The 16,096-nt window shown below is 34.2% G+C and overlaps 1 protein-coding gene across 2 annotated transcripts in view; it reads right to left on the bottom strand.

The window, feature by feature from the left end:
• Positions 1-16,096, bottom strand: part of BIRC6 (baculoviral IAP repeat containing 6) — a 295,513-nt gene that overhangs the window by 174,402 nt on the left and 105,015 nt on the right. For both annotated transcript variants that reach the window (XM_036749540.1, XM_036749541.1), the window contains exons 20-29: positions 15,574-15,671; positions 13,401-13,548; positions 10,774-10,907; positions 8,543-8,689; positions 6,210-6,397; positions 4,927-5,241; positions 4,581-4,680; positions 2,402-2,616; positions 1,972-2,180; positions 818-1,164 (exon numbers count right to left, since the gene is read on the bottom strand). In XM_036749540.1, coding sequence (XP_036605435.1) covers positions 818-1,164; positions 1,972-2,180; positions 2,402-2,616; positions 4,581-4,680; positions 4,927-5,241; positions 6,210-6,397; positions 8,543-8,689; positions 10,774-10,907; positions 13,401-13,548; positions 15,574-15,671 — 1,901 coding nt within the window. The remainder of the gene's footprint in view (positions 1-817; positions 1,165-1,971; positions 2,181-2,401; positions 2,617-4,580; positions 4,681-4,926; positions 5,242-6,209; positions 6,398-8,542; positions 8,690-10,773; positions 10,908-13,400; positions 13,549-15,573; positions 15,672-16,096) is intronic.

Genomic DNA, 16,096 nt, shown 5'->3' with positions numbered 1-16,096 from the left:
TGAATCATGAAGGCAATAGGAACTCTAAGACAAGAAGGTGAGGAATGATTATATTCAAGACATGAAAGAGCCAGTACAAAGGCGTGGAGACAGAAAATTGCATGTATGAAATAGTAAGAAGTTCACTTTGGCTAAGACTGCAAAGTGCACAAAGGAGAATAAATGTGTAATAAGGCTGAAAAGGTGGGTTGGGGACAGACTATGAAGAGGTTAAGAAAGCAAACATGGTGAACTTATATTTAATCTGAGAGTCAATAAGGAATCACAGGAATATACTGACTAGAGGAGTCACATGTTCAAATCTGTGTTGTCAAAACATCACTTTGGTAGCTATGCAAAGGAGTGGGAAATCCTGAAATGAAATATGAAGAAGGGAAATCAACCCAGAACCTATCATAATAGGGATAATATGTTGATGATTAAACACATGAAAATTTCACAAGAGGGCAGTGACTATGTCTTCAATTTTTTTAATGGTGTTTTCAATAATCTACATGAAAGTAATTTGATTATAAAGATAATATATTGGAACAATGGAGTTAACATGTAAACTTTCAGATATTTACCAATTTGCATAACACAATTCACAGATACAAGGACAAAGACTGCAGAAACCTACAACTACCTAAAGAGAACAACGAAAACTTCTATGTAAACATTTACCAACACAATGAAATAAAATAATAAGAAATATTTCCATGAAGAATTTCATTCTCATTTAGCCAGAACAGGCCCCCAAATTATCCAACACTAAAGGAAAAAGTAACCATGTTCCCAAACGTACTGATAAACTACATCAACTAAACACAATACAAACCATTGGAAGAATGAAGGAGACTAAGTAAAGTATCCAGAAGATATCTGATGATTGTGCGTAACTGCTCAGTAGAGGACATCTGAATTAAATCTTTAGCTTCAGGAAGTTCTCTTAACGTCTTCCTGCTTGCACCCAATGCTACTTTGAGCCTTTGTACTGCATGATGAGCCAAATTGAGTTGAAGTTGCAACTGAATACAGTCTTGATAGGCTGAAAATACCCTAGTGTCTTCTTCAACTGCCTTATCTGGTTTTCGCAAAAAGTACTGTGCATTATTGGCACTGTTGAGAGGAGGAAGATCAATACTCTGCAAAAGGGTTTCCAGTCTATGACAAGCTAAATTGTACCTATGAAGGAAAAGCACAAAGGAAAATATTTTGTGTACATTCTTCCTTAAATACACATGTAAAAACACATGCAAAGAACATATGTTCACATGACTGATACCAAAGAAATGAAAATGAACACTAGTACCAATGAAAGAAACCTTAAATAAAATGTCCAATTAAATATATCTGCAACTATGCAATATATATCATTTTTCTACTTCCTTTCCTTTTTTTATTCTTAAGCAATACATTTTTCTTTATACAAACATGTACCAGACAAATGTACCACCATACAAGCATTCTTCTCTCCTTACCGTCATTAGGTTCGCCCATCATCTAGGCCAGACACTACACCTTTCCCTTCCATTAATTCCTTCCTTAGGTCCTGGCTACCCAATGGCCAGTTGGAGGGACTGGCTTCTCACATGACTACTCATTTTGTTGAACATTGACCAACTTTATTTTAATCTGATTCAACATTAAGGAGTTTTGCTGAGTGGCCCTCAGGCAATAAGTTCGAAACCTCCACTCTAGTTCTCACCATATTCCCCGCCTCCATGCTCCTCAGATATCAAACAATAGATCTACTGATATAATATAAGGACTTCTGAGCCTTACAATTTGCCATACAACTAACTTTACGTGTTGTCTTTGCTCAAATACAGCATAAGCTCCTGAGAACAGGGATTGCCTTATTTTTCTTCTTGTACATTTACCAAATAACACAAAGGTTGGTACATAGTCAATACTTATAAATATTTATTCATTCATTGTTCTAGTATTTTATGTCAGTATTAAGCAACACTTTAAATATCCTCCACTAACCGGCACTGTATATCTTCTTGCAAGGCAATCATCATTGCTAAATGCTGATCAATTTCTGGTTGATTTGAAGATTCACTTTCTCCTCTTAAAGGATCATGCATTAACTTCAGCTCACTCTCCCATGGCAAGATATAGGTGTGACCATAATAAAATCCTAACGGGATTTTTGCTCTAGCATTTGTACTGCCATACCGACCAATGACAGTGATCTGAAAGGAAAAACAAATACCTGCCACAATAAACATTTTAGAAAAACAGTGTTTGAATAAATATGCGGTAAGTCTTTCCTTAATTACCAATATAATATGTAATATAGGTTGCCAAAAACATTTATGGAACAAACAATTCATTTGGTTCCATGGGAAAATGTAATAAAATGAAAACAAATTATTTCCCCTTCTTTTTAATTTCCTTCAACTATTGTTTTTACCTTCATAAACCTGCATACAGGAGGTGGTATTAAGTCATGAAGAATTAATGAATGAGTACTAATATCTGTAGCGACTACCAACCGCCGTCCATCCACCTCTTCTCCTAATGTCCAGATGTCAATTGATAAAGAGGCCAAGTCTCCACAAGTGGGAATCAATACATCTGTCAAGAGTACAGGTCTGCCAAAATCTAACGTCACAAATCTCCGTGCTCCTATAAAAAAGAAAGCACAGTTGCCTGAAAATGCCACATGCCAATCAATTAACCAAAAGATCCACTAAAGAAAGGGTTAGGGAATTACTTTAAAGACAAAAATTGTACAAAACATTTTAATGACTTGTAAACTCAATAAACAATGGAAAAGAATTTGTGAATTTGCAAGTTTTCAATAAATAATTCTGTGAAGCCCATAATTTTCCAACTGAAAAAGATCTGTAAATAATTTAAATTTCTTAAGAGTAAGATTACTGCTAAGGAGGCAATTCACATACATTCGTAATAACATAAGAGGTTTGGAAGAATATCATCCTTATCTTGTAAGGAAGCAATTTATGCAAACTAATCATTTTAAAAACAAAAGCAAAATCCTTCCTGCTTAACGACCAAGTTTAAAACAAACCACTGTCATAGTTTTATGAAATAAAATGTATGAATCTAATTAAATTCAACCAACATTTATTTAGTGCCTACGACATGCAAGACAAAGACAGGAAAGCCAAATCCTTATCACCAAGAAACTTAAAACCTAGTGTAGGTATTTAACAAGTAAAAAGGCAACAAATTATATCCAGTACCTTTAACAGATAAATATTAATTCGGCAGATCACTTTCCACTTCTTTACCATTTTAAAAGAATACACATAGCCCATAATAATTTTATGTTGCAATTAAGTGGCCCTATAAATATAATCTATGAACCTGCACTCTACATTTTCCTACAAGCCAACCATCATTGTATGGGTCACCATTTTCAAGGAATTTGAATGAAATAAAATATGCTTGCTATATTTTTCCATGTTATACTACTTGTGTGGTAATACTATATACACTTGAAGATATATTAACTTTTTTAACATGTACATGAGCAATAGCTGCATGTTTAATAAGGTAACAAACTTATAACCATTTCTATCCTAGCTATTAAATCTGCTTGATGAACATACTTTGGCATAGGCAAACAAAAATAGCCAAGGTACTGAATTTCACCTAAAATGTAAGATTCTCTTATCATATTCTCACGTTGGTATCCCAGTTGATTCTTTCAGTAGACTATATATGGTACTACTTGAAGCAAAGTAGTAAATAATTTGAGGTCACTGGAAACACAGAAACTTAAAAAATTACTCTTAAAAATTGCTACCTTATTACTTATAAATAAGCAACATATAGTGGGAAAATTTGATTAACTTTTTCTCAGTAAAATAGAGAAGTGGACTGAATGGGCCTACAAATACAGACGTGTGATCTCTGAGTAAACAAAACCCCAACTTCCCGTAGCACTCCATCAGTACAGTACAGTGGAAAGATTTTAAGATTCAGAGTTAGGGCTTTATATTCTACCAGTTCTGCTAATTCATACCTGTATGACCTTGAGCCAGTCCCTTTCCCTCTCTAGACCTTCACTTTCCTCATCTGTAAAAATGAAGCAGAGGAACTAGAAGGTCCATTTGGTCTTCAAATTTATTCTCTTTACTCTTACACAAGGAATTGGCCTACAGCATGCCAATGTCTTAACTTTGAGTTTAGCACTTTTTTTACAGTCTAGAACACAGCAGGTGCATGATGAATGCTTATTGGTTGATGGATTGAGTAGGCTGCCTTCCATATGAAAAGAAAGAGCTTTGTCAGAATATCAGCTATCAGCTGAAACCAAAATTTCATTTTCATTTTCACTGAATTTTGTTCATGAATAAAGTTTGTATAGTGATGAAGTCAGCTCTCTCCAAAGACTGTTTGCCCCTACTGCATGGCACTCTTCTTCCTTCTGGTGAGCAACTAGCCCGAAACCAACCAACCTCTTTGATCTTTGTAAATCCTGGCTACATAAAAGCAGATGAGATTCATTTATAAAGAATCAAAGGGAAACTGAATTATTATAAAAATTCCCAGTCTAATATATTAAGTCTTAAAATGATTAACAAAATAGAAATGTTTAATACTTTAAAGACTTATGTTACCTGAATGCATTCGCTCTATAATAATAGACTGGTGGGGTGGAGGTTGTAGGAAATGTGAAGCATGAGAAATTGCTAGAGCGAGGCCCGTTCCAAGTGGAGTCTAAACAATGAAAAAGAGAGAAATCATGTTTGAGATTAGACTAATCTGTTAAAATAACATTAAAAAAAGATAGGTTACAAGATATAATTCATTGATTTAGAGTTTAATGTAGTTCATAACTTACTACATTATACCTCAAAAATGTTTCCATCTAGTTACAGAATTGGATTCAAATTGTTTGCTATTAAAAATTGTGAATACTAACACCATCGAAATATTTATTTTTTCAAAACTATGATCAATTACCGTTCTAGATTTGTTTGCACTTTTATTATGCGCAGCAAGATTAACGGTGGGAGGATCAATAACTGAGCCTGGAAAAAGCTGTGCAAGTTCTGCATTGATCACAACAGAAACAACTTCATTCGGGGGAGTTAATGGTGGAGTCATGAAGAGTGGAGTTGTTTTTGGAGTAGGTGGAATAACATCAGATGGATGAATGAAGAATCCTGGTGCTGCTACTGGATTAGAAGGCACAGAGTTGTGAACAGGACCCACCGCTGATGCAGCAGCAGCTGCTGCTGCTGTAGTCTGATGTAATTTGGCTTCCAATTTAGCTTTCTGTAAAGAATAAGCAGAAGTAGCAAATGTGGATAAAACTTGCTTGAGTATATACTAAAGATAAACAATGCATTCTTATACGTTAGCCACTACACCACCAACCTTAGTTTAAATAAACTGTTTGCAAAAATGAGGTTGACAATAAAGCAAATATTGTTTTATATATATATATATAATAACTATTTATAAATATAAAAGTTTAATAAAATGATTTTATTTTACATAAAATCCTCACTTTAAATAAGTCAATCCTTAACTGAAGTTGACATTAAAGCAAGTAATATAAAACATTTTTAACAAAATTATTTTATAACATACCCCAAAAATTATGCAAGGGAGTTGTAAAGGATGGGGGATTTAGGGGTAAAAGAGAAAGCATAGAAGAGAAAGCAGGAAGGAGAGGAAAGCTCTGTTCAGAATAAGTGAGCAGCAGCAGAAATGTTATTTCCATGTAAAAATTTTTTGAAAGCAATGCAACTTCGCATTTCGACATCTTATATTCGAATAAAATTAAATAGCTAAAGCATACATTGCAATTTATACTGATGTTTAAGTAAACGTAATGGAAATTGCCATTAAACACAGTCTTAAATCATGAGTGCTATGAGAACAGAAATTTGCATATCACCTAGAATCTTAACACAACAATCTAAATTACACAAGTAGTGATGTGATTTCCTTCCAGAGTGCATAAAGAGAGTACTACTATAGCATTCCCTCATACACATGCTCAATAGAATCAAATAATTGATTTAATGATTTAAGAGATTTTAATTCATATTTTACATTGACCATCCAAGTTATTTGTAAACCACATATCGTCAGATATTTAAGCAACTATTACAATTAGCTCATCTCAGTTCCCTCACTTCCTCTGATGAGGAAGAATGGCCAGTTTTATTTGAGGACTTTTTCTCAGCTTTTGAAGTTTAGAGACATCATAAATAAATAGCCAAAGAGTCTCCAACCTGTTGCTGAAGCTTCAAAAGCTGCTGCTGTTTCTCTTGCAGCACCTGGAGCTGTTGCTCAGCTGAAGCCATTGCATGAGAGAGAGACTGCAAAGCTACCTGGGCTGCTGAACTCAGGGCGGTCGAAGCTTCCCCAACAGTCCCCGAGGAGAGGCCGCCTACTGCGGGGGTAACCCCGAAGGAACTCACTGGCATAAGACAAAAAACAACACACACAGACACACACACACAAACAAGGATGAAGACGAGGTTCATACAGTAACAGTTTTTATTTTTAAAAAATCTTAATATAAATAAGGGAAAGAAAACTGCTCTTTATCCAGAATTATAACAGCAAACATGAATATCCATAATGCAGTTTGATGATATACAAGGTAACTTACATAGCACAATGACAAACCTTTAAAATGTAAAGGTTCCTTTTAAATTCAATAATAAAGAAACCTAAAAGTATATGAATGTAAGTACAATATTAAGTAATTTTATCTTCTTCTTCTTTATAAATGGTAAACTGAGTTAACCAGAAATTTGTTTAAAGAAAAAATCACCCCATTTCCTAATCATCTAGGATAAATGGGAGTATATCAAAGTTAGTTATTATTTTTTTTAAGTTATAGCAAAACAAAAACCTTGCACAACAATAGACACTGCAATAAAACTTAGTATTTGTCTTTTCTGTAGATAAAGAAAAAACACCTTGAACACAGGAGATATAACCTGACCAGAAATAATACCTTAACTAAATGTGTCAAGGTAAATTTAGTGTTATTACTGAAAATGGACATAGTTGAGTAGAATTCTCTGGAGTTGTAGTTAAGAGAGTTAGGTTCAGATCCTAATTCAAGACACTTAGTAGCTGATTGATCATAAGAAAGCAATTTAAGCTTTAAAAAACCAATTTCCACATCTGTAAGAAAAGGGAAAATATTCCTTGCACTATGCACCTCACAGGTTATGTGAATAAAGTGCTTTATAACCTTTAATGTCACAAATGTGAGTTAAAACCTAATTATAATCTCTAAAGTGCTCATGTCAGTTACTACATTTGCCAGTACCTTGAGTAGTAATTTGACTTGAGACAGAGTCAAATTAAAGATAATAAACTAGCTGTTATACTGAAGTTCTAACTTTACAATAAATAGTTAGAGACAACAAAATATCTGCAAAATAATCAATATGGACTGTTCCTCAGCAGGTACTGTTAACAGACTCTAAAGCATGCCTTTTAGTACTGAAAGAAATACAAACTTTTTCAGTACTAAAAACAATCCTAGACATTTTACCTTCAATGTTTTTGGGAAGAAGCACTTTTTTAACTGCTTATGTGACCATCAATTCAATTATATAGACAATTCAAAAAAAGAATGGCCCATTGCCTCACCAAAATTAATTCTCTCGTAAAAGAATTAAGTATACTTTGCTGGATCTTATTTACATTGCCCTTGTCTTCTGATAATAAGCAAGGTGCTTAAAAAGCCAGAAAAAGTTAATGGTTCTTTAGGAAATAAAAGGGGTTTTTAAAGATGAATGGATGGAAGGATAGAAAGATCTACAAGCTTATGGAGGATCCAAGTCCTCTTAGGAAAAGGTTAGAAACATTCTCAATACCAAATACTAAAATTCCGGTGAAAACTGAGGAAATAAATAATTCTATTCCCTCCAGTCACCTACACAGTTAAACACAGCAGTTGTTGCTGAAAAACATAAGCACTAACATTTCTCCAAAATAAACTGCAGAAGTACTTATGTTTCCTCTGTCTGACTGTGGTAGTAACAGGGAAAAATCATTTGAATGTTTTACTTGCTTTTACTCAAGACTCACAGTCAAAAACCGAAACAATCTGGCATTAAGAACTGAGCTCTTGCTAGCCTGATGTCCCTGCAGCATTAGTCTATAGGAACCGAACTCAAAATTAACTTGACTTATCCTTATTTGTACTCACATGAAGCTTGTCATCTGAAAGTAGATAAAACTTTCAGAAAGAAATACAAGTGGGGAAAGAAAAACGCAAAGGGGAATATGGCTAACATTTGGTTACAAAATTTCAAAGTATAGTAATTCTTTACTTCAGTAATTTAAGATACATTAAATATATATAAATTGTCGTAAGTATAGACATCTGATAGCAGTATGAGCAGAGGTAAAATTAAATAACATGATGCAAGGATGTGAGGATTTTTCTTCAGTCATGACAATGACACAAACAAGATCTATCCTCTTCAAAATAGCCCTCTAGATAAATATGTAATCTTCTGCTCCACAAGGCATAAAACTCTACTTCTCTATTTGAACTACATAAGTGTATATATAAAATAATAAAGAGTGTATATACCAGTAAACGTACTTGCATCATCCCTTTCTATCCTCGTTCCATCACTGGTTGAAACACAAGAAAAATGCAGAGGTTCAACTTCGAGGAGTCCAGTCAGAGAAGTAAAACTACCCTCAGCAGCTGTGCAGCTACTAACCTTGCCGTTCCCTACAAGAGAGTAAGGCTTAAGTTCCATCACATACAATGACAACTTCGAAAGTTAAAAAATGAAAGCAACAAATTATTATTAGAACACCAAGAACTATTCAACTTGCTGCCCCTGATGATGAAATTTAGGGCATGTTTTTGCTAGTTAAAAATTCCTGCCCTAAATATTATGATATACACAGAATTTTAAAATAAGACATCCTTTGTCTTCTTCTACGGATATGTTCACTATGGAATGGACTAGCATGGATAATACAGGCTAACAATTATGATAGGATTTTGTCAGGCGAGGGGTGGAATTGCTACAGTAAAAAAAACAAAAAAAAAACAAACAAAAAATAAAAACCACAGACACAAATTTAAGTGTCACATAAAGTATAATATGACTGTTACAAACAATAAAGGCTATAAAATCAGAGGACAAAGAGATAATTTATATCTTAGGTAGCAGAGATATAATTTCCATAGAAGAGACTACATCTGAATGGGGCCCTTAAACAATGAGTAGGACTTCACTAGTTGTAAGTTTTGTGCATGAAATGGGGGCTGGGGTTGGGGGTAGAAGTTGCTGTTGTTGTGAGGTGGGGAGAAGGAATTAGTAGTAATATATTATAAATAAGGACAGAGGCCCAAAATGAATGAACTGGGCCTTTAAAGTCACAATAAGGGAATTTGCACTTTATCTGAAAGAAGTCAGATAAATTTTTTAACACAAGAGATGCAAAATCAAAATAACATTTCAGTATCAGGATGTATATATGATGAATTCATTATAAGGCAAGAGAAACTAAAGTGTAATAGTCTGAAGGCAATTGTAGACTGTGCCCCTTGCAAATTTTAATTAAACACCTACTGTGTGCAGAGATATCACTGCACTAGGCTCCGCTAGAGAGTTTAGATATAAGAGAAGAGGATTGATTCAACACTGTACAGAAACAATCAACATGATTTAGAGAATTACTGGATATAGGGTGAAAAAGGTAAAACAAAATTTAAAACACACAAGTTTTTAAGTCTCAATTATAACTGAGAGAATACACAGTGCCTTTAGCAAACCATTAAGGAGGAAGCCACTGTTGGAAGGAAAATGATGACCAACTTCAAACAATAATGAATTTTGAGTGACAGCAGAACACAAACTTGGAAATACAATACTTAGTGGAGAAATGAACTGCTTCTACTTCTTCCTGTTGACCCCCTAACTCAATCCCACTTTCCAGTTTTACTTGTTTAAAAAACATCACCTCAACCATCAAAACATGATTCCAATATTATATAGATCCCTATAATATTACAAATCACAAAGATACTTGAGGTTAACTGTAGAACCATCTCTCTAGCAAGTTACTAGACATCTCCTCTTAGATGTCAACAATGTGGGTCAAACTTGACTATTTTTTCTCCCTTACCTTCCACAGCCCTTGAGTCAAAAGTCCTGTGAGTCACACTACATAATTACCCCACTCAACGTTCTTTAGCAATTCCCTGTTTTTCTCTAGGCTAAAATGCAAAACCCTAAGCCTGGTATTTAAAGACTCCTACAATATGTCCCCAACAAATTGTCATTTGAATTCCATCTCTTATATACACACTTTTACTATAAAAACCAACTTTCCTTGGTAAATGCCACTCCACGTTTTGCTTCTGGACAAGGGAACATAAAGACTACATGTAAGACCTCGGGCTTCCTTTAAAAGCCCAATTTAAAGTGAAATGAAACTGCCCAAATGTATGTAATAAAAACTTCTCTCCTTTCATAACCCTCATGGAGTTACTTTTGAGTCTCCCTCTTATATTCTCTCATATTAACATAACAATAGAAGATTCAAAGTCAGAGACTCTAGGTTCAAGCAACTCTTCTGACCATGCTCATGGCAACTGACAACACTGTGGAGATCAGTTTTCCCTTAAGTAGAAGTAGAAGAGGAAAATGAAATGGATGATGAACGGTAGAAAAAATAGAATTAAAACAGTGAAATTTTTATCACTGTATAATCAGCTTAAAATATAATTAGCTGTATGGTTATTCAAACTCAGTTTCATCAATATTAATGACTTTTGGATTTTTTAAAAAATGATTATACCTGAAAGGACATCTGAGAGATCAATTTCATCTGACTGTACACCAATACTGCTGTTGTACACATTTTTACAAGAGGAGCCACTCATCTCCAAATCAAAGAGAACTGGATCAAATGGTGAGCTGTATAATCCATATCTGAAAAAAAAGAAATGAACCAATCTACTTAAATGAACAAAAAGATTTCCACGAATAAAACTTCATTCATACCTAACTTAGGGCAATTGTAACCTCTTGTTATATGTTTACATATGATCTTTCCAACTCAAATGAAAGATACAAATTACAGATATGATGGCTAAGTCACTATTCTATTTCCTACGACAACTATAGCAATGACTTGTACATACTGGACGTTGAATTAAATTTTTTTAAACGAATGAAAAATGAAAAAACCTAAATAAAAGCCTGCTTTCAAATTGGGGAGTTCTAGTATATGCCTCTGTAAAATAAAATTCATAATATTTTCATGGGGTGGGAAGGTCCTCTTAATTTTTAAAAATGTATTTATTATTTTTCAGGATATCTAGTTTTTATTCTATAAATTTTTATTTCTTTTCAAATGATAAATTTACAAAAATATTTTCTAGTTGAAATATAATACATCTCTTAAGACTTGATTCATAAAGGCTTAACTTACAAAAAAGTTGTTGTTTACTTACGTGCCATGTAGCCCAGTTTAATGTAAATATTCTATTTTTAAAAAATCATAAAAAGTTCAAAAGAGTACTTTGTTCTCTGCTTAGCATGGGCAGTACTAATTTATAAGTTTATATGCCAAAAGTACCTTTTTAAGCCAGTTGTTTGGAACACAAGACATAATGTCACCGTAGAAATTGTGTGTGTGTGCTCCAAGGGACTCATGATGGAAAGAGCTATCTATATCCAGAGAAAGGATTATGGAGTCTGAATGCAGATTGAGGCAAACTATTTACCCTCTTTCTTTTTTTTCTTCTTTTTTGGTTTTGTTTTTTCTTTCTTATGATTCATTCCATTGGTCACAATTCTTCTTTACAACTTGACTATTGTGTAAATAAGTTTAATGCAAAGGTATATGTAGAACATATATCAGATTCCATGCCGTCTTGGGGAGAGGGAGAGGAAGGAGAGGGAGAAAATTTGGAACTCAAAAACTTGTGGAACTGAGTGTTGTAAAATAAAAATTTTTTTAAAGAAAGAAAGTGTGTGTGTGTGGGGGGGGGGGGGGGGGGGGGGGGGTATGGTGGGGGAACCCAGCAAGCACATGCATGCTTCTCAGGCCAGGCTACAAATGGGAGATACAGTAAGATGCTATCCTCCTTGCCATAATTTCTAATGCTTATTCCACAGGAATACAGAGTTTTAAATTACTATATTAGGAACACATTTCCTCTCACTCCCTTCAGAAAGGAGACTGCCCCCACCCTGAGGCACGTTTCATGAGGATGAGCAAGGTAGGGACTGGATGAAGAGAAGAACCTCTTAGGTAAATAACAAGACTGAGAGAGAATTCAGAACAGAGATCAAGGAAATGAAAGAGGCTCATCATGGATGAGCTCAATAATTTTAGAAAAACATGGAAAGACTTGCACAAAATAACGAAGAGCAAAATGAACAGAACCAAGAGAATATTACATTCGGTAAGAACAATATTGTTTTAAGGACAACTTGTGAGTGATTAAATCATTTCAAGTATTATAAATAACCAAATTAACTATAAAGGACATATGAAGAAAGACATTATCTGCATCTAGAGAAAAAATGACACACAGAAGTATATACAAAACAATTTTACTTATACACACACACACACACACACACACACACACCCCTATTTATAGTAGCTATCTCTTGCGGGGGAGGGGGGAAATTTACATGGTAATTTTGTATATATTGAAAGCAATAGCAAGTTATACATAGTAGATTTGCAGTGCATCCTTTTTTTTAAAATTATACTATCTTATGGAAATGCTGGTTTTGTTACATAAATTAAAAATATTTTTTTTAAATGAAGAGGAGGGAGATTGTCTTCCACAAATAAAACCATGATAGAACATTCCTAGACTTTGAGTGAGATCTGTTACGAATGCTATCTATTCCTTTTCTTTGCCAGTCTGGGAAGTTGAGACTTCTTACACCTCCTTCCACTGCAACCATATTACATGTTCCTAGGGTTTCTTTCTTCTCTGGCCTCCTACTCCAGAGTCAAGTCATCTAATAATTTCTCTTCTACACCCCTGTCCCTAAAGCAAGCACAAAGATAAATAGTAACAACAAGAGGCTTTGTATAGTGGATAAAGAGCTGGCATCTAATGTCAAGAAGACCTGCATTCAAGGTCTGCCACTGACACTTACTGGCTTTGGGCCTTAGGTGAATCATTAATTTTTTAGGACTTTGGGGTATACTCTGGAACTTCTTGTCATTTAGCCATTTTCAGTTCTATCTGACTCTTCATGACCCCATTTGGGGTTTTCTTGGTGAAGATACTGGAGTGGTTTGCATTTTCCTTCTCTAGCTCATTTTATAGATGAGGAAGTGACTTGCCGAAGGGATCACTTAGCTAGTAAGTGTCTGAGGCATCCAAAAATTAATTAAATTAAGGAGATTTTAAAAGTAAACCTAAAAGGAACCAAATTACTTATCTTAAGTACCTGGTTTGAAGTAAAGCCTCCATCGGTGTTAACCTTTCCTGTAACTGCTTGGAAACAGCAGTGAGCAAAGACGCACAAGCAGTGCTGCAGCCAGCCAGATCTTCATCTTTAACGTAATTCAACAAGACAAAATACCAGTACACAGATCCTAATAGCACAAGAAAACAGAGGGTTACACAGCTTTGTGGTAAAGTCAGAGACTCTCTGTGTACTGAGAACATCAACAAAAAACCTTAGTGGACTTGTACTCTGCTGTTCAGAATAGAAGGAAAAATATATGAAAGGAAACAAACTAAATATAAAACCCTTAAAAGGACGAAACTGAACTACATTAGATGAAGTAGTCTTTGCAAATGGATAAAATTAAAATAAAATTATTAAACACAAAATACTACTGGAAAATAATGACAATGCTAAGAAAAAACAATGCCAAATATTCAGAGACAGAATAAAAAGTAATGTAACAGAAGCTACTACTGTTTTTTTATAGGAATATTTGAAACTATTATCAAAATTTATTATCTGGGGTGATAACAAATGATAAAAGGCTCCATAGAATTCTAATATCCAATAGCTGAGCATGACATTGACAAACCTTGAAGATTATGTAGGAGGAACACAAGCTCTTCTAGGTTTCATCAAAGCTAAGAAGATTTGGGAAGAGATATGAGCATCAACTGAGTTAAGTACAGAGAGGCTTCTCCTTACTAGATAATTAAAAGCTTCACCCAAGCTGACCCATGGAAGAGGCAAGTTCATAAAACAGCCCATACTCCCATGCAGACCCCTTGTTTTTATGGAGCAAAAATGACCGAGTAACAGAGAATAGAAGATATTAATATATAGAATGGTTTTGGACTGTTTATAAATATTAATTCTAGGTACTAACTCTAAATATGAAATCCACCTCCAATACTTGCTGGAGGAACTAAACTATATTGATCGAATGACCTCACTATAAAGGAAACCAGAAAAGAAGTTGTTGCAGAAAAACATTAACGACAATCCACAGTTTTTCCACAGAAGGTAAACAAAGGCATTTGCAGAATTGGTTTCATTGTGCACCCAACAGCAACAGGAAGCATCATGTCACCTTGGTTATCTCCCACTGAAGCACTCATGATGAATACAGGAAACCAGACCATTAGGAATATTAACTAAAGCACTAACTTCAAAAATAGAGGCTCAAGAAGAAAACAAATACCGAAAATTTAATTAAGCATACTTATTGCGAACATAATAAGCCCCTTATGACCAATTATCAATAGAAGCTTGAAAAAGGCTCAAAGTCTTTGGTCAATGGCATGGAAGATATGCTATGAAGAGAGATTTTGTATAAACAGTGAGATTCTCCAGGTATTCATATTTACAGATGATATCATATGGGAACATAAAGAACCAATGAAATCCTTGGATATTTAAAAGCTTGGCCGAGTAACAGCAAGTAATAGCAAGAGGATGAAAAATACAGTGTCCAGACCACTACATACAATTGGATGGATAGTAAGTATATCTATATACGTATCTTAAACATTGCAGGTAGACAATGAACAGAAATGAGTTTCAAAATTAAAGAGGACTATGTTAGATCATGAATGTAAAAAGTATAATGTGCTGAAAATGACTGACAGCTACATCCTGATGGAAAAAACTTTGTTTAATAGTAATATTTAAACAATAATACAATATACCTCATGAATCATCTAAATAAGAAATACGAAACATCATCTATACAAAAATGGAGTGAAAGACATAAAAATATAGATGACAAGAAAAGAAGAAAAACCAGTCACATCTCAAGAGCACAAATTAAAAAGTGGAAACACCACCAAGGCACTTTCCACCAAGCAGAAAAAGGCCTAGACAACTATTTTGGGAATCCTATTTCCTACTAGGGAAGGATGGGTGAGGATCTGTACCCATGCCCATTAAATCATCAATCCCAAATATGGAGATAACCAGTAGAAAAAATGAATGACAAGATTATATTTTTCCTTTCAACTCTTAGGAGTTAATAATCACTGAGATGTTAAACAAACCAAAAAAAGGATTAGATAATAAAAAAATAGTCAATGTAGAGAAAGGGAAAGCAAACAAACAAAAAAACATGGAAAAAATAAAGAGTTAACAATACTTGGTTTTTTTTTTTAATTTTAGGTTTATTTTCACATACCACCAGTAGCAGCTGCAGGTAAAAGTGGCATATTGTCGAGTAAAGCCTTCAACAGAACAGATCCAAATCCTGGTTGGCTTGGGTCACATTTGCCATTGCTATCAAAACAAAAATAAAAATATACATTTGAGTAACACTGTGATTATAGAACATAGGATTCAGAACTCAGGAAGGGGACTTTAAAGAGATTCTCTAATCCAATCTCAAGAAAACTGAAGCCAAGAATGTTAACTGACTTGCCCAAAACATTCCCAAATATTCTAAAGATATTTTCAGCCAGTTCTAAATCTATGATTCTGTGATACCAACATTGACTCCAAAATGTGTTTAGTAATTAGGTCTCAAAGATTTAGTTTATGACAAGAGAAAATTTTTATCAGGTTCTAAGGCCATGTTGAATGGTAGTACCCGTCAGGATAACTAGCATTCCAAATACTATTTCTAACCTTTTAATTTCTTTTTCAACCACTCTAATCAAAAGAGATATTCAAAAGGAACGTGTCACCATTCTCGTTTTATTCTC

This window comes from Trichosurus vulpecula, chromosome 3, assembly GCF_011100635.1.
Source record: "Trichosurus vulpecula isolate mTriVul1 chromosome 3, mTriVul1.pri, whole genome shotgun sequence".
NCBI classification, from domain to species: Eukaryota; Metazoa; Chordata; class Mammalia; order Diprotodontia; family Phalangeridae; genus Trichosurus; species Trichosurus vulpecula.
Note: the sequence above shows the minus strand (reverse complement) of the source record. Positions and strands in the feature narration are given on the sequence as shown.